Source organism: Bombyx mori, chromosome 18 (assembly GCF_030269925.1).
Source record: "Bombyx mori chromosome 18, ASM3026992v2".
Taxonomy (NCBI): domain Eukaryota; kingdom Metazoa; phylum Arthropoda; class Insecta; order Lepidoptera; family Bombycidae; genus Bombyx; species Bombyx mori.
Genome location: NC_085124.1, coordinates 14287871 through 14315705, shown reverse-complemented (window position 1 = coordinate 14315705; position 27835 = coordinate 14287871). Strand labels below are relative to the sequence as shown.

Below are 27835 nucleotides of genomic sequence, written 5' to 3'. Positions count from 1 at the left end.
ATCAGGTTTAAGAAGGGAAATATTTCGCTGTGGCCTAGTTTTTTTTATTGCATAGATGGGTGGACGAGCCCACAGCCCACCTGGTGTTAAGTGGTTATTGTAGCCCATAGACATCTACAACGTAAAGGACGTGATAGGACGGTGGTAGGACGTCTTATGGGTCCGCGCGGGTAGGTACCACCGCCCTGCCTATTTCCGCCGTGAAGCAGTAATGTGTTTCGGTTTGAAGGATGGGGCAGCCGTTGTAATTATTCTGAGACCTTATAAATCATATCTCATGGTTGGTTAGGTTAGGCGGCATTTACATTGTAGATGTCTATGCGCTCCAGTAACTACTTAACACTAGGTAGGCTGTGAGCTTATCCATCCATCTAAGCCATAAAAATAAAAACATATTGAATGATCTTTAGCAATATTAGCGATTCGGTATCATATTCAACCAGTCATTTTTATTTATTTTTATTACGATATTAGGCGAGCATTTATCTCAGCTGATGTTGTCCTGTCACTATGGACAATAACATAGTCAAGACCACAGAAATGCCGACGCTTGACACTAAAATAAAATGAGCCGAAATAACTTTTGGTCATAGCCATAAAGAAATCAATGTAAATTCTAAAAACTGAAAATAACGTTTATCAGTGCGACAGTCTCCTATTTAAAGCTGAGCTTATTAATTCCTATCTTCGATGTGGAAACGACGAAAGCTCAGCGAAGTTCTTTTTTAGATTTCAAATATAAACTCAAGCACTAGTTTGATATTTTAGTTGTTCAATGACAAATTCTTGAAATATCGCATCCGTTAAATAAGGAATATTGCAAAACAATGTGTACTTTTACAACATAATACTCGTGTTATGGTAAATACATATGCACTGCCAATATGCTGTCTTTACTTTGGAAATATGCAACATAAATACAAAACAACATATTACAACAAAAAGATGCAACATTACTACATAACAACATATTACAACAAAAATATGCAACATAACTACATAACAACATATTACAACAAAAATATGCAACATAACTACATAACAACATAATACAATAAAAAATATGCAACATAAGTTAATCGGCGGCCAATATTGAACCTTGTGCCTAAAGCTTCTTACTCGAAGGTATTACTCGGTTTTCCTTCTCAATCGTTCCCTAATTGCTGGCAATCGTATTCTAGTCTGCTACTAAATAGTCCGGTAATGAAATACATATTATCCTTCTTATTCTGGGAGAAAAAAATCTTTCAAACCGAAGCTTGCGGTAGGCAGCGGCTTGGCTCTGCCCCGGGCATTGTCCATGGGCGACGGTAACCACTCACCATCAGGTGGGCCGTATGCTCGTCTGCCTACAAGGGCAATAAAAAAAATGCTTGTGTGTAATTCCGGCAAATAGTACAGGATTACGGTACCTATCCGTGTAGGTTCTCAACTACCGCCAGTGCTCTAAGACATGAAGTAAGGAGAAGACACCTGATAATCTACTATTAATTATCGTGCTAATGTTTCAGTGTTCAAATCATACTAATAAACATATGTGGCGGGTAGCCATCATACAATATAAGATATTTAACAGATGCCTGAATCTCGCTTACAACATTTTTAAAATAAGCTTTTTTACTGGTGGTAGGACCTCTTGTGCTCTTGTGACCTCTTGGGCTGTGAGCTCGTCCAACCATCTAAGCAATAAAAAAAAAAGCTTGCATTTATACAAGTTCCAAACAACAACATTCGGACCGTCGGTGGCATTATCACCCGCTTGGTGGAAAATCTTCCCTTTGTCGTTATACCCCCAAACATATATTCACGATTGACTTCCAGAATAAAGAAATTATATCATTTAACAAACATTAAGTCCCCAAAAAAGTTTAATTTGAATTTGCTTAATTACCGGTGCCCATACGGGTGAATACCACCATCCGGGATACTTCCGCCGCGAAGCCGTAATGTGTTCCGTTTTGGAGGGTGAGACACTCATTATGCTATACAACTGGTATATGACCTCAAGATCGGTGTCGCGGTAATTGATCTGGTCTGTAGACTCCAAAGACCACTCAACACCAAATGGACTACTTTTATTGATTAGGTTCACATAGCTGCATAAAATCTACACACATTACCATTTAATTTAAGCAAAAAAAAATTAATACGTTATTGAATTCAGCCTGTTGCGTGTGAATAGAACTTGCATAAGGTCGGTTGTGAAGTCGTCTTTTATTTATTAAATAATTAAATGACAATATAAGATAGATAGAAAAACTAAGAAAATAAAAAAATTGCTGCAAATAAATATTAACAAAAAACAAAAAAAAAAAAAGTGTGTGTGTCCGCTCCGACGCACGACTGGAGTTTACTGGATATAAAAAATTAAACGAAACAATACGAGAAATAGTTCTATATTACGACAACACGATACACTACAGATTATTAACAAATTAACGAGACACAAAACAAACGACTAACAAATATATGAAAATACAATAATGAGAGAAACGCGCGATCAGTACGAGGCTTTGTGGCGGACTGCCGGCGCAGCAGCCCGGCGTCACCTGCGATAACGCGGCCGCGCGTTGGCTCCTGATTGGCGCGCGCACGCATCACGCAATCAGGAGCCAATCAGGCGCATAACGCATTTCGTGTGACATGCTAGTACGATTTTGGTCCCCATAATTTTCATACCCCGGGCCTATATATGTAAATCGATTCTAAAGGAGTAAACTCCAAAAACTTTAAGCTCGTCTACCCGGTTAAGTAATTAAAAAGCTATGATTGAAATTAACGATTAGGTTAGCCGGTAGTCCGAGACCAGATACTCGTATCCTTTGATCAATATCCCAATATAGTATTATCGTTAAGATCCAACCTCGCTGGATCTGTTAACATTATAAAAAATGTCACATTAGAACCGAACAATCCCAAAAGGAACGTTTGAACGAAGCGCTAACCAGATTCAAGGGAAGCTGCGCACTTTGTGGGGATGACGGCGGCCGCGGCGCCGGAAATGAGAGTCTGTTTGTCTTCCTCCCCCGCCCGCCAGGTGAATTTCCGCCGCGTCTTCAACATCCACGGGTCCCTGGGTCGTGATTGTGAAAACTTTGACGGCAAACGACAAATGAACAAGAAATGTCCTTTGTTCAGCATAAATTGTTTTTGGTGGATATAAATCTTTTCAATTATTTGTTTTTCTTTTTTTATTTATTGCGTTCGATGGGATTGTATTTTGACTGTCTGCTGAAGCACGATCTTATCTGCATGTTGGGCTAATATTCATTCTCCTGCCCTTCTCCCAGTCGCCTAGGGTCGGCGCAACATGTTTTCTCCTTCCATACTCCTTCCTCTATCATATACCATTTCTTCGCTCAGTCCCCTCTTTCCCATATCCTCTTTCACGCAATCCATCCATTTCTTCTTAGGTCTACTTCTTCCTCTATATCCTTCCACGTTCATAGTTAACATTCTCTTACCAGCCTCATTTTCATTTCGTCTTATCACATGTCCATACCATCCCAAACGCGCACTTCTCAACTTCTATGTCACAGGTGCCACTTTCAGACCTCTTCTAACATATTCATTCCGTATTCTATCCATTCTCGTTACTCGACACATCTATCGCAACATTCGCATCTCTGACGCGTGCTGCGTGTTTTTTTTCTATTGCTTAGATGGGTGGACGAGCTCACAGCCCACCTGGTGTTAAGTAGTTACTGGAGCCCATAGACATTTACAACGTAAATGCGCCATCCACCTTGAGATATAAGTTCTAAGGTCTCAAGTGTAATTACAACGGCTGCCCCACCCTTCAAGCCGAAACGCATTACTACTTCACGGCAGAAATAGGCAGGGTGGTGGTATCTACCCGTCCGGACTCACAAGAGGTCCTACCACCAGTATCCTTAAATGAACATCGAACGCAATTCTTAAATGAATCAGAATTCCTAAAGTATTTATAGATCACTAATCGTACTATGATGCACGAAGCGATTGCAATCCAGTGGTAGATTCTGCGAAGCACTGCTTTTGCTTTGGCCATGTTAGGTAGTTCTCTCAGATTGAGCCCGTGAGCTCGTCTATCTGCCATAGCGTAGCTGGAAAAGGCAGGGGGAAAAAGCACCGTAGAACTATCTCAACAAAAAGCAGAAAAATATCTATAACAATTTTTTTTTTTGTTTACATAGGTAGACGAACTCACAGCCCACCTGGTGTTAAGTGGTTACTGGAGCCCATAGACATCTACAACGTAAATGCGCCACCCACATTGAGATATAATTTCTAAGGTCTCACGTATACTTACAATTCTAGAATAATCATAAATGGAAACTTTAAAATGAGACATTAGAATCGAAACAGCTCTGATTAGTGCCACAAAAGTGCTTTATTGACAAACTGTGAAACATCAATTTACAAACAGCAAATCACAAGCGTTCTAGTCATACGATAATACGAAATGAAGCTTATTATGAAGACACCTTAGGATTATAAACATTACAAATGTTGCCTCCAATAATAATAATTAATTTACATAAATTCCTTTGACGTAATGACGTAATATTATACACTTTCACGCAATTTCGAAAAAAAAAGAACTTTAGCACAAGCAATAGATCCCAAGTATGCCAGATTTATTCACTCCTGAATTATTGACAACGTAATGTTTACAGTAAACAAAATAAAGGTGGATGCGATGTTAACCGAACAAAAACATATCAGTGAAGAAAACATCCAACCGAGCATATCAATAATAATCGATTAACGATTTTTATCATACCAAAACAATTTAAAGACTACATATTATTTGTTAATTGGCTAAAAGTAAATTACTTACATATTAATGGTGTAACTTAAAATTGCACGAACTTAATCATTGCGATCTCTCTCTTGCTCACCAAACGACGAGAAAGCGTGAGCGAGATGAAAGATTAGGATTTGTTACACGAACCGACTTAATATCTAATTTTTAACAACACAAAAAAAAAAAACGTTATCACACAACCCTTGATAAAGAAAAAAAACATTATTACAATAAACCCGAACGAACACTATTTGACTTAAATAGTCAATCAATATCGATAGATCGATACAATTTACCTGAAAATCACGTATTTAAATAACTCAAATTATAAGACTATAGATTACCACAGAACTATAAGAAATCATGTATTTAAATTATGATTATGTTGAAATATTATTTATCTGCTAATGGCCCGCTTTGAAACGGGTACGGCAGGTCATAGACATCACAACGCAAACCCAGTCGCCAATCGCGAGACAAGAGATCGGAATCTCAATTTATAGAGAAGCTTTAAAAATAAAGTACAGTTGTAGGGAATATTCAACAAAGAAAAAAGAAAAAAAAACAAACAAACAAAGCCTTCATTAACGCTTAGAACTAAATTACAGCTAAATGACTTAATGAAAATAAAAATAATTCATTACGCAATGAAAAACAAAACACTATTCACCAGAAACAAAAAGAAAAACATTCAGTATTAAATAAAACCGTTCTTAATTTATGTTTATTCTGTTTAAGAGTATTCCGTGACTTCGAAAGTACAAACGGATTTAATAGAATCATTTAAAAGTGCTATTAATAATTGTGTGGACGATTGGCTAACTTCGCAGTAAATACTGCTGTTTAACAAACAATATAAATACAAAGATTAGAATAAATACAAATATTTTAACAGAAATCTCCAAACGCTTGAAGGAGGTTACACATGATGCTAAGACTACTTTGCACAGAGAGTGAGTCTGGCTGTCCAACGAGGCAACGTGGCCAGTATCTTGGGGACTGTGCCTCCTTCAAGCGCGTTGGAAGATCTGTTCTACTGTGTGGGTTGAGTTATGTTAAATTATTTTGATTTGACTTTTTGTTAATAAACGTCAAGTTCTATTTATAGGTTACGCAGAAATCTTCAATATAGACATTAAATATTTTGTAATACAAAGAATACAATAGAACTGTGTTTATTGAAACACGCGATAAACGGAGTATTAAGTAAATTTACATCAAATCCAACAATGTAAGAACAAAAATGTACGAGCGCCTTTCTCCCGACACAAAAAAATCTTACGTCTGGGTCCATTTTACGAAAATCACAGCGATCCACTTCTTCGCTACCAACCACACAAATAAGCCTTCGCAAATACATTATTGATCTAATCAGAATTTTGACTCATTTTTATTCATTTGAAAAAACAAAGTGTTCGGAAAAAAACCCACTATATGCATCGAAAAGCTGCTAAATTTTAATAGCAGTGAGATAATTACTAAAAGCAGTATATTTTAAACTGTGCAGGAAAATATTCCTTAGTAACCTGGATTAAAATCATTATTTTGAAGAAACCTTTAGGTAATAATACATTATTTTGTATAGATTATTGTTAATTATTTAACTACGATTTAAAACGTGAACAGAGATAGTGTGTAAGCATATTTATTTAAGGGTCTATTAAGAAAGTGATAAAAAGTTAGGACTTACACTTCGAAAAGGAACCGCAAAAGGCGACTGTTTATATCTATTAGTATAAAAAAAAACTACAATTTCACTTCTTTGTGACCCAAATATTAGTATTCACAATCACCGAATTAAATTTACGAATAAACTATCGGCCGATATCCGCGGCCTATCAATAGTTTTATCGAAGTTATGTTGCCAAGAAACTAAGATCGGTCCATCTCGTTTATTTTGAAAGTGGTGTAAGTCCATTTTCTTTTGTTTCGAGAAAATTAAGGGTTACTATATTTGTTGATTTAAAAATACAGGCAAATCATATGGGGTATGGCTATGCCACCTACCTCTGTCAATTGGACTTACACCACTTTCATTTACCGACCGATTTTAAGTTGTACAAAACATGGGATTTTTTTGAGAAATTAAACACGAACTAGTTATATATAAAAAGTTACATTAAATTATGCATGAATTACGTGTTAACTGATTTTTCTCAAAAATGGACTTACACCACTTTCAAAATAAACGGTCCATATATTGTTTCAACACAAATTGACATGTACAATATGATCTACGTTATCTTTTTAATCCGATTAATTCAATGATAAGTGTTTCTCATTTTCATTCTTTTCCTCAAACTTTTCTAGCTTAATCATACAATAAGATTGGCGATAGTTTACCGTTCCAACATAAGACACCTTAGCAACACACATAAGATAACACATAGACATGCCATCAATATCGGCAGTAAATAACCAATTAAGCCTAGGCACTTACGGCAAAAATTTTGGCATACGTTTTGAATTTTTTCAACTCCAACTATATATATACTTTTAAGAAAAATCTGAGTCGTATATTGTATCGTGAAAAGGTACGTTATTTAGAAAAAAAAGTTACCTATAATATCTTATTTATATATAAAAAATAATGAACAACAACTTTAATGTGATACATATTATGTATCATTTGTAATGAATGCTCTTTTTCTTTCTCTGCGATCATAATAATAGTTAGTAGGCCTAATATTAAGTGTATTATCTATGGTAGGCTTTAAACTAATGACGCAAATATATGTAATACTTTTTTTTTATTGCTTAGTTGGGTGAACGAGCTCACAGCCCACCTGGTGTTAAGTGGTTATTGGACCCATAGGCATCTACAACGTAAAGGCCGCCACCCACCTTGAGATATTAGTTCTAAGGTCTCAGTATAGTTACAACGGCTGCCCCATCCTTCAAACCGAAACGCATTACTGCTTCACGGAAGAAATACGAATATATAGTTATTGGCTCGTTTAGTTTACTTTAGTTACTTCCACAGTGTCATGTCCTATGGCATTTTGCTATGGGGCAATGCGGCCGATGTAGAAATGATATTTATTCTGCAGAAAAGAGCTATACGTGCTATTTATAACATGCACTCAAGGGAATCCCTGAGGGAGAAATTTAAAGAAATTAAAGTTCTCACTATGCCATCCCAGTACATTTTTGAAAATTTGATGTATGTTCGTAAACATATTGAGGAGTTTCCTAAACAGTCGGACATACATAATAGAAATACTAGGAACAAACACAAGCTTGTTGTGCCGATGAGTAGGTTACATAAGATACGAAATTCATTCGGGTGTTTGTCTGTGCGCCTGTACAACAAAATCCAACATGATGTTCAGAACCTACATATACATAGGTTTAAGAAAACTATTAAAGAACATCTGTGCAATAAAGCTTACTATAAAGTCAATGATTATCTAGAAGATTGCACAAAGTGGGAATGAGTTGCTCGCTCCAGGCATTTCAATATTGTAGTAATTGTTACGTTATAATACTCAGTGTAAAAAATTCATATTTAAAAAAATAATAATATTAAAAAATAAATAAATAATAATTTTATATGTAAAAAAAAAGACATGCCCGCTGAGTTTCTTGCCAATTCTTCTCAGGACGGAGGCTAGTTCTTGTGAATTGGCGGTAGTTCTTTTGACGTTCAACAAGTATGTACTTTCATTTATGTTGAATAAAAATTTTTTGATTTGATTTGATTTGATTTGATTATTAATATTGAATGTATTTTGCTGTTTATCGTTTCATAACGTTTCCGCTCAGTTGTAATGTTGTGTCCATGTCTGGAATTCGTAAGCAAAATACTCTAATATTCAAATAAAAAATATATGCAATTATCAGAGATGAAACTCAACGGTGCTACAACCCAGATTGAATAAAATAACGAATAGATACATTATAGACATGGTTAGGTGAAAAGTAATTAAACGCTTCTATTATTTATAGAAACCGGGAGGAGTGGTGATTACTCGTGAAGCGCATAGCATCTGCCCATAGCAATGATGCTGAATTACGAGCACGAACGCTCTGACATGAGCGATACGACAAAGGAAATTATAGAAAATCCGCGCAATGAATAAATTGTCAAACATTCCACGAAATGGAATTGGTTGTCATAATAGCGCCATTTCAGCAGACTTCAGATACAATATACTGAGTTTGACGAGGTCGTTTTTGCTACCTACCCCCAGGATTTCTAATAACAAGCATTCCATTGCTTGAGCGCCTTCGGTAAAAGCGAAGATTACTTTTTACTAGAATAGTTCTTTGTGATGTCTATGAATGAGTGGAACGTCTGCCACCGATGACGATATGTAAGTGTGTCTTGTGGTAATGTAAGTAAGTGTGTCTGAGACTTCATGTTATAACGCTTTATAAAAATACGGCCATAGCATACAACAAAAAAGGAATTTTCCTGAATAATTAATTGAAAGCATTAAAGTTGTTGTCCATTAGACTGTTCACTTAAAACTAATTTAGAAATTGTTTGATACTATTATAATTAACGCTCCTGACTGATTTCTGGGTGTTACTTCGGCTGTAAACTTACTGATCAGAGAAAAAGCGAACCCTGTTAACTGATTCGGACTGATAGAGGTGAATCTCTATCAATCAGAGGTAAATTTTCCAGTAGTCACACACACAAACAATATTTTTCTAATATTGTTTTGGACATATTTCAAGGATTTAATAAATTTGTTTTCCATCGATTGAAATATAATAAAATTAGATTTAGCCCATGCTTTCATGGCGCTGTTGAAATTGAATTCGATTGGCAAAACTACTAGCGCGCCCAAACATATAGATAATTATGATGAATGTGCATAGATATGCAACCCGAAAAGTTAAAATTCTACAGCCATTTTACAACATACAGAATCAGTCTGTCAATATTACATACCCTAAACGGGATCCCGAATTCCAATAGTCCCGAGAAATTATCCCGCAAAATCGAGAATCGACATCGAATTAATAAAATCGATAAAAAAAGGGACGACGAATATATCCCTATTTGGTTCGGCGCGAAGCAAACTTATACTAGGTAATTATTTTATTTATGTATTGACTTAATGTCACAGCACACATTGTAATAACGCGTTTAGAAATGCTCCTAGGAAATGATTTATTGCAGTTACTAATTGCCCGAGATCTGACTGACTTAAGCGTGTTAATAAAGAACAGGTTACAAAAAAAAAATTAAGAACTACCGAACGACAAAATATTACGTAAATGGTATCTGCTAACAGAGCTTTGGAATTTTTATCATTGTTCCTTTCTGTCTGATATCGAGCTGTGTTGTTGTAAATATTAAAATATTATTTCTATTTTAATGCTTAAATATTTATAAATTCTGTTCTTTCAGTAACAATTATTGAGTGTACAATAATACCTGTTGATATGGTTTTTTTTATGTAGTGGTTGAATATTACACAATTATTAATAGATTTATTTTTTATTGTCCAAGCTTCTTTTAATGGTTTCTTTTTTTCCGTTAAAACTACAAGATCTATCTATCTTTTGCCTATTATGAGGAAATGAACTGCGTCAATAACTGCAACACTTAGAAGTTTCTTAATTATTATTAGCTGTTATCAATAATGTAAATTTCATTCTTTGCATGAACTTTTAAGCTATGCAAGTCAGAATAAAAACGGCTGTAATTCATTGGTATTGAAATTGATCCTTCTATTTAAGGTGTTGCTTATGTACGCAGCGTTCTAAGCCTAGGATAACACTAATACATCTCATCCTATAGGTGTCATAAAAATGATTAAGGGATTCAATAGAAAATGCGTTCTCCAAGCTCAATACTAAAGTACTACAATTGTCAGATAGGATTCACACTAATAACTTCTATTGTATGTTGTATGGTTTTTTTATTGCCCTTGTAGGCAGACGAGCATGCGGCCCACCCGATGGTGAGTGGTTACCGTCGCTCATGGACTTCACCAATGTCAGGGGCAGAGCCAAGCCGTTGCCTACAAAAGCCGCTGTCTGCATGTTAAAGGTCAAAAATAAAATCTAAGCATTAAGTACCATTTCATAAAAACTTGCAAGATTTTCTTAAACGCCGAATTTCCTAATAGCATTTCCGAACGCTTTCACTAATACAGAATGCATAGAACCGAGAAAACCGAAAACCGAATTTTTATACGCAATCGGTTTTCCTTACGGTCCGGTTATTTATTCTTAAATAGTGATATTGGTCGTTTATCGTGCCCACGGCACTGACAAATCTAGATAATACTCAATATGTCAAAATCGAGGTAACTTTTTACATGGACGTTATAATAATAAAGTAAACACAAAAAAAAACCAAAACTAAAATGTACTTATGCCTTCAGTAAAAATGCTTTTGAGTTCGTATGGCAAAAAATAATTGAAACATTTCGTTCTTTATATTTCAACACAAAAAGCGAATCAATTAATTACTTATTCTCCTCTTAAATAAAACGTGAAACGCAATCTCAGTTTAATAAATGAAATAATACGGAGAAAAAAAAATATAACTCGGAAACAATATGATATGTTAATTCTTTGTTGTGAAAATTAAAATCGTTAGCAGCTGATCAAGCGTTCCACGTGTACCCCAATTTTACCAAAAATAACTGAACAACAAACTGAAGAACTTGTATTGGATGAAGGTCGAAGCTATGAAGAACGAATGCAGGATGAGGTATCGAAGATTGTCCTGCCGTACTTGTCTGACCACAGATCCCGACGGGTTTCCCTTGCTGGGAAACTTTCCGGTTTTGTAGAACTCCTCCAGCATTTTCTCCTTTTCTATGAACCTGTCGTATAGCCACTGGGTCATACCCTCAGTGTCTGTTGGTACCTGTTGAAGAACATGAGAAGATTGAATTATTTAGAGCTAGGCAGCCATATTAAGCCCAATTCTGCATAGCGGTCCGACCACACAAATTATTTACACACAAGGAAGTCTTGGCCAAAGAAATATATAATAAGTGACCAATTGAGATTAGCAGCCAATCATTTTAATTAGGGATGTTAACTAAGAACCAAAAGTCTACAAGAATGATTTAGACTTGTTGCATCTAAGGCTCAAGCCATGTTTACGATGGACAATCTTCTTTATATGGCACTTAAAATAGAAGAATGATGAGCAAAGTACGAGAAAGAAAGCCAATAATTCAATTATCGCGTGGTGAGTAGAATATTTCGGACACCGAATCTCAAACCGGCAAGTTTACGTATTTCCTTACCTCAGTACTAGGATAGAGTCTGTAATGAAGATGTGTGGTGCAAGGTGGTCTGGTCCCGCATACGACATCCTGAAGATGGATGGGTATTCGATCAGGGTAAGCGATGGTCACATCAAGGATCCATTCGATGGTGTCGCCCACATTGTTGTCCACTATCATCTTATGTTTGCTTTGGTTAAAGTTGTCATCTGTTGGAATAATGCATTTAATTATGTTTCATTTCTAAATTTTAAGTAGAATTGGACGATTATTATTCCAATCTTAGTTGAAAAAACACATTGCCATAGGTTTGTAGAACCTCTTGAGAGTTCGCGCGGGTAGGTACCACCACCCTGCTTATTTCTGCCGTGAGGCAATAATGCGTTTCGGTTTGAAGGGTGGGGCACCCGTTGTAACTATACCTGAAACCTTAGAGCTTATATCTCAAGGTGGGTGGCGCATTTACGTTGTAGATGTCTCTATACTCCAGTAACCACTTAACACCAGGTGGGCTGTGAGATCGTCCACCCATCTAAGCAATAAAAAAAAACCATAGAGTGCATTTCAAGCCACAATTTGACTAGCAATATATTAAAAAAAATATATCTTAATCAAATACTACGTATCAAGAATTGGATTGATTTAAAATTAAGTAGAAGATTTACCTTTCCGCGATTCGTCCTTAGAAGTACCAGCGCCTTCATTCCTCCTTGGTCCTATTTCTTCCATGATCACCTTCATGGCTCCAACTCGGGGTAATGATACGTATTCTAGTTTCGGCAAGTTATTCTTCTCGGCAAACCTAAATATAGATTTGTATTAAACTATTTAATTTTCTCTAGATGGGTGCAGGCAAATATACAGATGGTTAGATGTTGTATGCTAATGATCATCAGCTTCTAAAGATACAGGCCTGACTGTCTCCCTGTCTTTTCCCCCTTTTGTCCCTTTTTCTTCTTATTGCTCATATATGTAGACATTATGTGGGATCGACGCAGCATTACCTACCTCTTGTCATGCGGTCTGACGCCTGACGTCAACTCTCCCAGGGTTATATCCCCAGTAGTATCTTGGTAATATTGCAACGTACCACAGGTAGACTTTTCCAGTTTCTACTTTTGGTGTCTCTTTTACGTCATCGGTTTTTTTATGTTTTAATTTGCCTTCTATTATCATAAACATTTGCACAAAAAAATATTTTCGAATACTAAAAAGTTAAAAATATCATACCTAATATGTATTCTCTGTATTTCCACGATAATGTCAAGATGACATTACCGAAGTGCCTTTTCTATGAATATATATTCTTTGTTTATAGCCCTTCTATACTATATTTATCGCATCTACAAAATTACGTATCAGCAAATAATGACAAACATTGCAGGCAACTTCAAACCAGTCACTCAGAAAATTGAAACTTTACTCTTAGATCGCAATATGGGCGGCCATTGTGATTTTGGACTACCGCAACAGCTTTATTTCAGAGGAGTCATGAGTAGCTGGTGTTAACTTTGGCATACCAATAAACAGCACTTTTCTACCTCACCGCTACACTAGGTAACAAAAAGAAAACGACTGACCTTTGACTGACTTCCCTTCTCTTATGCAAGAATCCACCTTCCGGAAAGAGCACCATGAACTGCCTGCTGAGAGGCATGTAGAATTTGTGGATATGCTGCCGAAGTTCCTCCAGCGACTGATCTCTCTTCGCTTTACCCTGTAGTTATAAAAAGGGACATAAATATCTTCATCCGCTTTTAGAGGACAAACCTCAGTAAGTTTCTAGGGTGACGTTAAAATCTCGATCGACCTTTGTCGAGATTTTAAAGATACCTTTTTCTAAGCTGAAATACCCACAGTCTACAGACTTATTGAGCACTTGAATAAGCAACCGAAGATATGCCCTGCTCTTCCTCGTATTAGATCCAGCCCGACTATTGTAACTTTTTAAACTTACATTATTAGACATCATTAGTAGTTAAGTTACATTATTAGTCAGATATCACCTTGGGAAAATGACTTTTGATGATGCGATATCGTGATTTCCTTTTCACGAACAATTCGAATTAGCTCTGTTTTATCTTTAAAAAAATATATATGTGGACTTCGTCAGACGAGAATTTTGTTTAACAATAATGTTTATCTAGTTATTGGTGTGCTAAACCTTCGCTATATCCCCTTGATTTTGTCAAAGGCTTGTCTAGATTTACAATTTAACTATGCAACCTAGGCATTTACTATCGTAATTCATGGACAGCCTTGTGTGAAGCATGGATGTCAGAGAATTTTCCAAACACTAGAACGTGCCGGAGCACGAATCTGCGATATTCACTTAATTAATCTCCATACTTTGATCAGATCAAACAAAATCTGAATTTAAATGTCAGCCAATCTGCTGAGTGGCTTCAAAAGATCCGGCTCAGCGATTAATCTCATTCATCGACATCGATAGAGTTATCGATAGCTGCGTTTAGTCTCAAAAGTAAACTTTTTTTTTCCTACCTATTAATAGCCTTTCCTCGTCGAACCTGTCGCTTGCGACGAAGGGCTCGACGAGCGAATTAACCCATAGACACAACCCACTGAGTTTCTCCAGGATCTTCTCAGTGGGACGCGTTTCCGATCCAGTGGTAGATTCTGAGAAGCACTGCGCTCTTGCTAGGGTCAGTGTTAGCATCACTTCGGTTTGAGCCCCGTGAGCTCACCTACTAGTTAAGGTTACGCTGAAATAGCCTCTCAAGGCTATCAGATTAGGTAGGACAAAAAAAAATAGAGGCTATTTTAGCTTCTCCTTGACGTGTAGATAGTGACGTGACGTAGTGAGTGACGTGTAGAGTGTTGCTAATACTGGCCCTACTAAGAGCAGTGCTTCGCAGAATCTACCACTGGATCGGAAACGCGACCCACTGAGCAGATCCGGCGAGAAACTCAGTGGGCTAAAGTACACATCAAATGCGTTAGAGTACCACAAAAATAATACATTTAAACAGGTACGAGCATAGAAACGTTTTTTACTTCTTCCTTAAGCTGCGTAATTGGTATTAGTTGCGCGATCTCACGTACCACGGGTCAAGGTTCAATTCTTTACTAACAATAAACTAATACTATTAAATAAAATGGACTGTTATGTTTTTACGCGATCGAATAGTACTCAAGATTTTTTTTTGTTTTTGCAATGTAATGTTAGTGAAGTGAAACTTTTTTTAAGTACATCGTCTCAAACTTTTTCGTCTGTGTGTTGCATGTCGCGTGATAGTCGGCCGCGGAGTAGGGATAAAGTGAAAGGCGCGCGTGAGAGTAGCCAAGGCCAATATGGCGGCGCCTATAGTTCGCAGCAGCTGACCGTGTAGTGTATAGACTATTACTCATTTGTGTCTGTGCTCCACGCTATTTCGTTTGTTTTTGTCAGTGTTTAATGTAAATGTTGTTTGTCAGAGTTTAATGTCTATAATATGAAAAAGTTTCACTTTTACCGTGATTTCATAAAACCACACAAGCCTTTTTTTTAATTAGGTACTAAAAACAAGCTATTTTTTGGGTCTCACGGCCCACCCGATATAAAGTGGTTAATTGGTTAGAGGAGCCGAAAAAAACCGGTAATTGAATGCAACTACCCGTCTTAACGTTAAAGTCCAATGACATTTCTGTGGCCCCACTTAACCCGAAACGCATGACGGCTACACGGTAAAAATAGGCAGGATACCAGCACCTACCCGGGCGGACTGACTGAGCGGCCTAACACCAGTCTAGTAATTCGATTACATAGTATATAATGCACAATAGTAATTAAAGACATGAGTGGATGAAGGGGTTAAGTACAATTTTTAAGATTTTTGAGTTTTACATTGAATGAAGTGCCTATAAACTAGTATAAACCATATTAGACCTTAAAACTCCGGATTTAAGGCTATTTTAAGAAATTGCATGTGATTAAGGAGCTGTGTACGAAGACAAAAGTACAAGTTACAAAAGCTTGTTGCAGTTTTCTCAAAATTAACAAATTGTATCATCTGCCCTTCATCCACTCATGTCTTCAATTAAAAGTGATAATATTTTTGGTAATCGTATCCTTAGAATCCCATTGAACAGTAAAATAATATTATTATTTTTTATAATTTTTTTATTGCTTAGATGGATGGACGAGCTCACAGCCCACCTGGCGTTAAGTGGTTACTGGAACCCATAGAAATCTACAACGTAAATGCGCCACCCACCTTGAGATATAAGTTCTAAGGTCTCAGTATAGTTACAACGACTGCCTCACCCTTCAAACCGAAGCGCATTACTACTTCACGGCAGAAATAGACGGGGTGGTGCTACCTACCCGTGCAGACTCAAAGGTCCTACTATCAGTAAATCTCTGTCCTATACCTGTACCTTTTGGTGATTGGTACATTGCGTTAGGGATTCACCACTGCATCCATTGCATGTTCGCAAAGTCTAACAAACAAACAAATATAGTTTCAAGCAAAGCTTACATACTTAAGTCACGTACTTAAACTAAGTATGTAAAAGTATGTAGGAAATAAATCTAGATTTTTTTATTAGATTTTCGAAAGATTTATTCTAGTTTTTGTACTGAACCGTGAGCGCTCACATCAAAGTATAAAACCTTTAGATGTAGAGGTTATGTGATTACGATTTCTTTGACCACAAAACTAGACTTATAGAGAAGGTTCACTTTGACAGCGTCTTGAGATGTAAGTCCGAAGTCTTCTAATTCGTACGATGGTGTTATTCTACTCTTCAAGCAACGACGCACGATTGTGTGCATGTATTAGTCAGAATGTTGGTACTAACTCCTGTAGGTTAATCATAAACTTAACTCATAATGTAACTCAATTGTGCTAATGAGTAATCTCTTCACGGGAGTTGGGCGTCATTGGCATCCATATGTAGCCGATTAATTTGTCAATAAAAGAACCTATGAAAATTATTAAATAAAAGAAAATAAAAGTGAAACTGAGCTCAACGAAGTCCTCAGGAAAATTTGTGCGCGCAAAACAAGTTTGTAAGCTATAATTGTTATATTCTTGACCTGACCTACTGTAGTGTATTCATTTTGTGTAGCACTCGCGGACTGTCCTTCCCACGGGTTCAGTGAACCGTTCCAAGTAAGGAACATATCCGTGGAGCGATCCAATCAGGAACGATGGCCGGGTCTTTTGTACAACGCTAAGTTAACGACTTACGTATTGCGTTAGGGTTTGCCATTGGTATCGACACATCTCTAAAGGGATTAGTTAGTAGTAGTTGGATGGGTCATTTAACTCGATCATTACATTGTTCACCTGATTAGTGATAAGAAACAGTTTTCTAATATCTTTAGCTCACAGCGATACATAAGACCGAAGTGTTGAAATAATAACTATCCTATCTTTCACAGCGAAACGCACGACTGCTTTGTCAACAATTGAAATTCACGAAAATGTAATTAATGTTTAATTAAAACTCCTTTAAAAATAATATTACGTGATGAGAAGAGTCACTGTTAATTTACTTTACTGATACATCATAAATATTCTAAACTAGCTGACCCGGCAGACTTCGTAGTGCCTCAATCGATAAATAAAAGACCTAAGCTTTTGGGCTACACATTAAAAGAAAAACAAAATTGTTATTTTTATTTCATTCCGAACATTTTCACCTCTCTATCTACCTCTCTCACCTCTACCTCTATCACCTATCTACCTTTTAAACCTTCTCTGGACTTCCACAAATTATTCAAGATCAAAATTAGCCAAATCGGTTCAGCCGTTCTCGAGTTTTAGCGAGACTAACGAACAGCATTCATTTTTATATATAGAGATTAAACTATCACAATATAATTTGTAATGTAATGTGAAATCACTCAGAATGGGTTAAGAATCCTTTGCGAAGGACTTGATAGCAGGTTTTTTACATACGAACGCTTATCATCATGTAGACTGTTAACTCGTTCGCACACGGCAATTAAAGTCGAACACTAAGGACATAAGTTTAGTTATAATTTTGAAGATTTTTTATTTTTATTTTTTTTTATTCTATAAATGGGTGGACGAGCTCACAGCCCACCTGGTGTTAAGAGTTTACCAGAGCCCATAGACATCTACAACGAAAATTAATCGACACATATACCGGCAGTGGAGAATCGCCCGAGTCGTGACCAGACTTACGGAGCGGACGATGCGAAGTGCAACAGAAATGGACGACCCCGTCTCGTGATTACAAATAAAACGAACTTATTATTTCTGTAAGCAATTGTAATTTGGTAAAATTTTCAGTATGTTGCCTATTTCTGCCGTGAAGCAGTTAATGCGTTTCGGTTTGAAGGGTGGGGCAGCCGTTGTAACTATACTTGAGACCGTAGAACTTATATCTCAAGGTGGGTGGCGCATTTATGTCGTAGATATCTATCAGCTCCAGTAACCACTTAACACCAGGTGGGCTGCGAGCTCGTCCACCTATCTAGCAATAAAAAAAATATGTTTCAAGAGTTTTCTTATTTTCAAGTTTAGAACCGACACGGTTGCACCGAACTTTGCACTGTCAATGTCCGTGGGCGACGTTGATCTGTTTTCAACGGGTGGACGGTGGCTCGTCTGCCATCATTTATCTATATATTAATACGTGAAGCAAAAACTTTGTATCCCTTTTTACGAAAATTGCGCGGACGGAGGAGTATGAAATTTTCCACACTTATAGAGAATATAGAGAAGAAGTGCACAATGCTAATTTTTTTTAAATAATGCGTAAAATATACTTTAAATCAATAAAGAAAACATTACACACACTACCGTGTCTTTGACATACACACATATACTCTTTCTTTATTGTCAAACTTTTGTTATTGCTTAAAGGCTGTGGTCAAATTGAGAATAGGTTAGTATTGTTTATCTTTAATATTACGAGTATTTGTCTATAGTGTAGTCTTGGCGAAATCTGTAACAATAGGACCATAATAAGGTTGAAACTTATAATTTTAATCAATTATAGTCGAATTTCGACTACTGCGGGACCACTAGTACTTAGTAATAAAAGCTTAAATGATGACGGTTATTCTAAATCGCATTTCTCTTATACCGCTAGGTCGTATTTTGATGGAATCGATACGTATTAAAATTTATCACAATATCAAGCGAACAAGGAAGCAGACGATATCAACACTAATAGTATTTTAATTTTAAATATCACAGACAATATAGAAATGAGTTTATTGACGACATATATTTATATAATATCGAGGGGTGAAAGGCAATTTGGTTTAAGCGACGTTTGCCTTAATACGCGACATTTATCTTTGTAATCAAAGGTCCGTTTTATTTAGTATTAACATCAACAGTTCGGTGTTTTTAATTGAACTTTAATTAAGTTTACTCATTTAATTATTTATTTAAAAAAGTACTGCCACATCACAAACATTTAACATTAAAAATGACTTAAGCTATTTAATTTGTGGCCTGATTCATGTGACAGTAATGGCGTACATAACATTGGCAATTCGTCGGCTCGAAGGTGGAATACAATAAATATATACAATACTCCGTTCAAATAGCCGAAGTCTTTTTGTTATGATATTTTTTCCAAACTTTAACTCTTAAATGGCTCTCATGTAAAGTTGCAAGCATGCAACTTAAACTAAAAACCCTTTTTTATCCCTCGATATATTTAAACTTATTTAAAATTGTACCTTATATTATACTATAGAACGCAAGATCAAAGCGAAGACTTTAGTACTTTAGATCAAGATTCAAATTTCGAAATTGTAACAAGAAGCATCTTTGAAACGGAATGCGGGACTGTTTCGCGATAGAAATGGACGAGATGGTAGTAGACACGTACGGGCTCTTGACCACGTCCCGAGAAGGCGGGACCGCACATCCATATCTTTGTACAGACAGAAGATCCATGTGGTTTACCCACAGTTTTTAAGCTATTGCATAGCTTTTATCGCGGGCTTTGAGCGCGGTGACCGAATCAAGAAATTCCGTAACGAAAATAAAATCTAACACCCCCCACTCCGCCTACCATGTAGCTCGCGTTCAACACATTCACACGTTGCGCTTGTGTACTGTTTGTGAATAAGCGCGCGGCGTGACGTCGCACTGCATGCGCATCATGAAAAGTCTACCCATCTCTCTCTCGCGCGGTCTAGCGTGTGTGATGATGAGTGTGAAGGGGACAGTTAATGTTTTGCTTTTGTTAATCTTTATAAATATAGCGTGGTTTTATTTTACTACTGTATCAATATTAAATTATTATTGTCTAATTATAATTGCATGAGTTGTAAAAAATTGCTATGCAATAGCTTTACTGCGGCAGTCGCCGAGTGCCACACCTGTATTTTTTCTTACCTATGCTGATAGCCTTGAGAGGCTATATCAGCGTTGTCCTAGCGTGTAGGTGAGCTCACGGGGCTCAAATCGGAAGTATTGGTAACACTGGCCCTAAGCCCACAGACACAGCCCGCTGAGTTCTCGCCGGATTTTCTCAGTGGGTCGTGTTTCCGATCCGGTAGTAGATTCTATGATGCACTGCTCTTGCTAGTGTTAGCAACTTCTTCATGTTAAAGCCCCGTGAGGTCACCTGCTCGTTCGGCGAATCTAGTATGAAATTTTTGAAGTTGTCGTGGCCTAAGTGATAAGACGTCCGCTGCATTCATAGCGATGCAACGGTGTTCGAATCCCGCAGGCGGGTACTAATTTTTCTAATGAAATACGTACTTCACAATTGTTCACGATTGACTTCCACGGTGAAGGTATAACATCGTGTAATAAAAATCAAACCCGCAAAATTATAATTTGCGTAATTACTGGTGGTAGGACCTCTTGTGAGTCCGCACGGGTAGGTACCACCGCCCCGCCTATTTCTGCCGTGAAGCAGTAATGCGTTTCGGTTTGAAGGATGGGGCAGCCGTTGTAACTATACTGAGACCTTAGAACTTCTATCTCAAGGTGTGTGGCGCATTTATGTTGTAGATGTCTATGGGTTCCAGTAACCACTTAACACCAGGTGGGCTGTGAGCTCGTCCACACATCTAGGCAATAAAAAAAAAAAAGACCCCTTGAGGTCACTAGAATAGGTAGGTAAGAAAAAAAAAGAACATTTTTGGAACGAAGTTCCTTATAGGACGATGCGGAGGGGTACCCTGACCGGGAAAAAACGTCGGTAACGTTAGATTTTTATTAGTAATGCACACAGTGTACGACTTAACTTTGTAATGACGTTCAAAAAATAACATATTTTTTTATCATTCATTGACCACGATCTCAGAGCGTTCGTTTGCGCAATACACTAACTCTTATGCAAACAACCGTGAATGAAGTGTACCACAATAAGTTCGCACGTTACCGAATGACCGTGGGTTGTTGCGAAACCTCCAGTTTTATTTTCTTTATACCTCGAATAGAACTTAAAATTAATATTTTGATAATAAGGAACTTACTTCGTTCCTATCCGGTGTCCCACGACACTACACATCTTTTTTTTCACGACTCAAACTCACACGTGCCTGATACAATTCCTTCGTTCGCGAACTTACACGACGAACACTAGTTAAGTAACAGTTGTGCTTGATCGGGGCATTATTGAATTTCTCGCTACGTTCAGCTTGTTCCGAGTTTGATAGCTTCCGTGTCGTGATGTCTATATTGAGTTTAGTGTTAGCTTGCGGATCGCAGTGGACGTAAAATCTGTATCATCTATATACTAATACGTGAAGCAAAAACTTTGTACCCTGTTTTATGAAAATTGCGTGGACTGAGGAGTATGAAATTTCCCACACTTATAGACTCTATAATATAGAGAATATAAAGAAGGATTTTTATTTTTTTTATTGTTTAGATGGGTGGACGAGCTCATAGCCCACCTGGTGCTAAGTGGTTACTGGAGCACATAGACATCTACAACGTAAATGCGCCACACACCTTGAGATATAAGTTCTAAGGTCTCAAGTATAGTCACAACGGCTGCCTCACCCTTCAAACCGAAACGACTACCTATGCCACCGACCTGCCTATTTCTGCCGTGAAGCAGTAATTTCACGGCAGAAATAGGCAGGTCGGTGGTACCTACCCGTGCGGACTCACAAGAGGTCCTTACGCAGGTAATTACGCAAATTACAATTTTTCGGGTTTCATTTTTATTACACTATGTTATTCCTTCACCGTGGAAGTCAATCGTGAGCATTTGTTAAGTACGTATTTCATTTGAAAAATTGGTACCCGCCTGCGGGATTCGAACACCTTTACATCGCTAGCGATACGAATACACCGGACGTCTTATCCTTCAGGCCACGACGACTTCAAACACATGCGGTTTGAGGCATACAATATTTCGCGAAAGGTAAACCAGTATCCGTGTCATATGCATGTAACCTAACTAGTAACAAAGACGATCAATCAAGCTCGGCCCAAAGTAAAGATCAAACAAAATCATTTCTATACGGAACCCGCCGCATAATACACACACACGCACACACATACACGGCTTAGCAATGACTAAAGGTGTTATGTGCTTATAAACTATATTAGACCTTAAAACTCCGGATTTAAGGCTATTTTAAGAAATTGCATGTGATGAAGGAGCTATGTTCGAAGAAAAGTGACAAAAGCTTGTTGCCAGTTTTCTCGAAATTAGCAAATTGTATCATATCCCCTTAGTCGTCGTGGCCTGAAGGATAAAACGTCCGGTGCATTCGTATGTAGCGATGCACCGGTGTTCGAATCCCGCAGGCGGGTACCAATTTTTCTAATGAAATACGTACTCAACAAATGTTCACGATTGACTTCCACGGTGAAGGAATAACATCGTGTAATAAAAATAAAACCCGCAAAATTATAATTTGCGTATTCACTGATGGTAGGACCTCTTGGGAGTCCGCATGGGTAGGTACCACCACCCCGCATATTTCCGCCGTGAAGCAGTAATGCGTTTCAGTTCCAAGGGTGGGGTAGCCGGTGTAACTATACTGAGACCTTAGAACTTGTATCTCGAAGTGGGTGGCGCGTTTACATTGTAGATGTCTATGGGCTCCAGTAACCACTTAACATCAAGTGGGCTGTGAGCTCGTCCATCCATCTAAGCAATAAAAAATAAAACAATTAAATCCACTCATGTCTTCAATTAAAAGTGATAATTTTTTTAGTACTCGTACCCTCTTAAAATTCCCTCTTAATATATTATATAAATTACGTGTCATGTTGTTTGTCCGCGGTGGACACATAAACTACTGAACCAAACTGATGCCCAAGGTAAAGATCAAACAAAATCATTTTCATACGGAACCCACCGCACAATACACACACCCACACACGGCTCAGTTACAATTAATTTGCATTACAAGTACTCTTTCAAGCTCGGCGGCCACTTCACCCGGATTATAATTGTTAATGGGTTCGAGTTGCGGTACAGAAGCTTTTTATGTTGAAGCCGCATGGTTTTTACGACTTATTATAATGTTGAACATAACTCCTGAGCTTTCCTCTAATGTACAGCTTTTTACATACGTGCTTTTTTTTGTTTAATCTGTAAATATAATTAGGAATATTATAATTTAACGATGGCCTAATTTTTAAGTTGATCACTCAGTCATGACCATGAGAATGCTATCATCCATCTTCAGACATGTCATAGTCATTATGCTGTTGTATCATGGATTTTATCTCATACTTCAAACTGGAGATCAGTAGTGCTCCATGGCATAGAGCGGTACGCTATATCTACCAGTGCAGTACTATGGTACTCACAATACGTCTAAATAAAATGATAAAAACCGAGAAAAAGTCTTGACCTCCCTGTCGACTAACTCGGTGTGTTCGGGGTCCGCGTATTGAATGCTGGTGGTGCACCAATATTGCAGTGCGTCGGCCAGCAGCTCTGCCTTGTCATCGTCGTGTGTAGAAAAGAACCAATATCTAGCCCTTTGACTTCCATAGAATATCTCTCTGTGTAACTCCCAAAAAAGTACTTTCACAGTTTTTTTCAATAAAAGCGAAAATAGAAAAGAGACGACCGCAGGTAATTAAGCCTGCTTACCGCGGGAACCGCACACGCAGAGAATGCTCATTTTACAGTGGCGGACAGAAAAATACCGTAGTTCGAAATAATATTCGTTAATTAGGCAGGCGATCGTTGTCACAATATATAATAATATACAAGAGCACTCACCTATTAAGCATGAAATGGTAACTCAAACCAAATCAAATCAACAAAAAAATTATTCAACCTAAATGAAAGTACATACTTGTTGAACATCAAAAGAACTACCGCCACTACTCACGTAGAATTGAAGACATCTTCTTCTTCTATCTTCTATCTTCTATATATATAAAAATGAATTGCTGTTCGTTAGTCTCGCTAAAACTCGAGAACGGCTGGACCGATTTGGCTAATTTTGGTCTTGAATTATTTGTGAAAGTCCAGAGAAGGTTTAAAAGGTAGATAAATATGAAAACACTCGGAATTCGTAGGACGGATTCCTTTTGATTGTTTTAAGTTTATTTTATACAAAGCTTTTGGTCTTTTATTTATCGATTGAGGCACTACGAAGTTTGCCGGGTCAACTAGTTTATAATAAAACAAAATGGAAGAAAAAAATGACCTAACAAACAATTATGAATTATTAATCCTAATGGGTAACAAGATCCAGCGATGTAAGGTTCCATTCGAAGCCGCCACGATAATTTCCATTGTCGCGACGTGTAAACGTCACAATGAGGTTTTCTCTTATCTTTACGAGAACAGCCGTAACGAGGCAAAACTTTTGCCTTCGCCCTCGTTAACCGTCCGACATTTCTAACTACACTTTTTTCCTTTCTTTTAACGAATTTTTCCTTTCCAGTTGGCACACAGTTTTTCTGGCCGGACGTGTAATAGTTTCGGCAGTTAATTCCGGATTAGCGCGATGTTTTCGCGTGAATGATTTTCGATGAATATTGTTTTTTTTTTCTCATTAATTAAGTGTTAAATGGTGGTGTTCGCTGAGCTGGATTAAAGGGTTACTTTCAACAGTAGCATCGCGGGTCACGGAAAGTTTTTATGTTGAATGATTCCAGTACATTCGTTTCAGATATAGATAGGGCGATTGTACCAGCTGCGGGATTATTTCACGCGCTAATCACAGTACTCAAGGAAACAAGGTTTTGCGGTAGGCAGCGGCTTGGCTCTGCCCCTGGCATTGCTGAAGTCCATGGGCGACGGTAACCACTCACCATCAGGTGGGCCGTATGCTCGTCTGTCTACAAGGGCAATAAAAAAAAAAAAAAAAAAAAAAAAAAAAACAAGGGTTAGAACTTCGGCTTTCAGTGGATGCTGGGACATGTTCTCAGCTAGCCTAGTTTGGGATTACTGACTATCTATTTTGTGCCGCGAAGACATCATACAACTGGATTCATATGTTAGAGTAGCCGTTGTACTAATATTCTTCTTCTTAGTCTTACGATTCTGGCGTAGCTGTCGGAGTTAAGGTTGTTATGGTCTTATTGGTTAGTTCCTCGATCTCTCTCTATTTGTGGCAATGTGTGTACTCTCAATAAGGGAACACTTCGTAGATGAATTAATAAAGTCTGTCCATTTTATGGGTGATCAAGGTGGTTATAGGAGATGTATGGAAATGGTAGTACAAGGTAGAGGGGGAAGAGGTCGACCAAAGAAGACATGGATGGAGTGCGTGAATGACGATATGAGAGAGAGGAGTGAGTGCTGAGATGACGGCTGATAGAAGAGAATGGAAGAGAAAAATTAGCTGTGCCGACCCGAACTAGTGGGATAAGGTGGAGAAAAAGAAGAAGAACCGCGAGAACGTTGACTGTCTACTCTTCCTTGAAACATTAATAGTTCCAACTAGCTTTCGTCACGGATGACATGTCCAATATCTTAAGGATTCGCACTTGCACAATCGACGATAGTGGCTAGTTGAGTGAACGAGCTCACGGCCTACCTGGTGTTAAGTGTTCACCGGAGTGGCCCGTAGACACATATAACGTAAATGCCGTCATCTACTTCGAGACATAAGTTCTAAAGTCTCCGTTTTTACAGTACAAAGGCTACCCCACCCTGCAAACCGAAACCCATTACTACCTGACGGCAGAAACGTCAGATATAAGCAGGGCGGTGGCACCTACCGTGCGGATTCACAAGACGTCATACCACCAGTTAACATGTCTAAATGCTTAGCCACTAACATAATAGAATGTTAATATGCGCGGGATTAAAGTGGCCGTGTCTTTAGGCCCTAAACAGTCGTCAGCATATCTCATCGTATAAATAGCCGAATGCCGACACATCAAGTAAGTGTACTCGGTATTTTCATACAGCAAAAGTAGTGCGCGTGCGCATATTCTCGCGAATATAGAGCTCGAAGTCACGAAGCGTGAAGCGCCACGCGCCGCGCCACACACGTGCGATGTATAAATAATTACTAATTGTTTGATATACACGCGACTCGAGGAAAACGCAACGTAGACAGAGAAACTGCATTAACGTAGTACTTTAGTAGTGCTTTTATTATAATTTATACAGTATTTATATTAGTAGTGTAATAATGTATACTAGAGGTCCCGCAGTAGTCGAAATTCGACTATAATTAATTGGAATTGTAAGTTTGTACACTATTATGATTGTATTTTATACTTCTGTAATCACAAATTTCGCCAAGACTACACTATAAAAAATATTAACAAAGACAATCAATATTTAATCTCAATTTGACAACAGATGTCAAGAACAAAAGTTTCACAATAAATAGTATGCATGCGTGTGTGCGTCAAATACATGGTATGTAGTGCGTGTAATGTTTTCTTTATTGATTTAATGTTTCTTTTATGTATTATTTAAAAAATTTTTAGCATTGTGCACTTCTTCTCTATATTCTCTATAAGTGTGGAAAATTTCATAGTCCTCCGTCCGCGCAATTTTCGTAAAAAGGGATACAAAGTTTTTACTTCACGTATTAATTTATTATAATTTATACAGTATTTATATTAGTAGTGTAATAATATATATTTTAACGTCGTCGTCGCCTAAAGGATAACAAGTCCGGTGCATTCGTATCTAGCGATGTAACGGTGTTCGGATCCTGCAGGCGGGTACCAATTTTTGAAGTGAAACTTCTTTATCGACGTAGGCAGGAAAAACGTATGTAACGTTTTACGGTTACGCGCCATCTTCATTTCTTCCGTTACGCGCCATGTTTATTTTATTTCTTTATTTTGTTATCAACAGATGTACGTACTTAACAAATGTTCACGATTGACTTCCGCGGTGAAGGAATAGCATCGTGTAGTAAAAATAAAACCCGCAAAATCATAATTTGCGTAATTACTGGTTGTAGGACCTCTTGTGAGTCCGCACGTGTAGGTACCACAATCCTGTCTATTTCTGCCGTGAAGCAGTAATGCGTTTCGGTTTGAAGGGTGTGGCAGCCGTTGTATTGAAAAAACTGAGACCTTAGAACTCATGTCTCTGGTGTGTGACGGAATTTACTTTGTAGCTGTCTATGGTCTCCGCTAACCACTTAACACCAGGTGGGCAGTGAACTCTGCTACCCAACTAAGCGCCAAAAAGAAGCTTGCCCGACCACCAGAGTAAGAAAGTGAATTCGGTTTCACAGTAAGCTCGTGTGCACGCGTCATAATTTACAACGCCGGACGTAAGGTCGAGTGCACACAGCACGTGCCACACAATGTGTTTATTGTGTAGCCCGCAGCAGACACTGTTCGTTCGAGAATTGAAAAACGGTAACAAAAGGTAACCAGTTTTATGGTGTGACAATTTTTTGTATTTTTTTTTATTGCTTAGATGGTTGGACGAGCTCACAGCCCACCTGGTGTTAAGTAGTTACTGGAGCCCATAGACATCTACA

General features: G+C 37.7%; 1 protein-coding gene across 1 annotated transcript in view; it reads right to left on the bottom strand.

The window, feature by feature from the left end:
- Positions 1 to 4353: 4353 nt before the first annotated feature.
- The window catches only part of LOC101741576 (acyl-CoA:lysophosphatidylglycerol acyltransferase 1), a 313338-nt gene continuing 289856 nt past the window's right edge, over positions 4354 to 27835 (bottom strand). Inside the window, exons 5-8 of the mRNA XM_021348855.3 lie at positions 13575 to 13711; positions 12660 to 12796; positions 12016 to 12203; positions 4354 to 11627 (exon numbers count right to left, since the gene is read on the bottom strand). Coding sequence (XP_021204530.2) covers positions 11388 to 11627; positions 12016 to 12203; positions 12660 to 12796; positions 13575 to 13711 — 702 coding nt within the window. The 3' untranslated portion in view covers positions 4354 to 11387. The remainder of the gene's footprint in view (positions 11628 to 12015; positions 12204 to 12659; positions 12797 to 13574; positions 13712 to 27835) is intronic.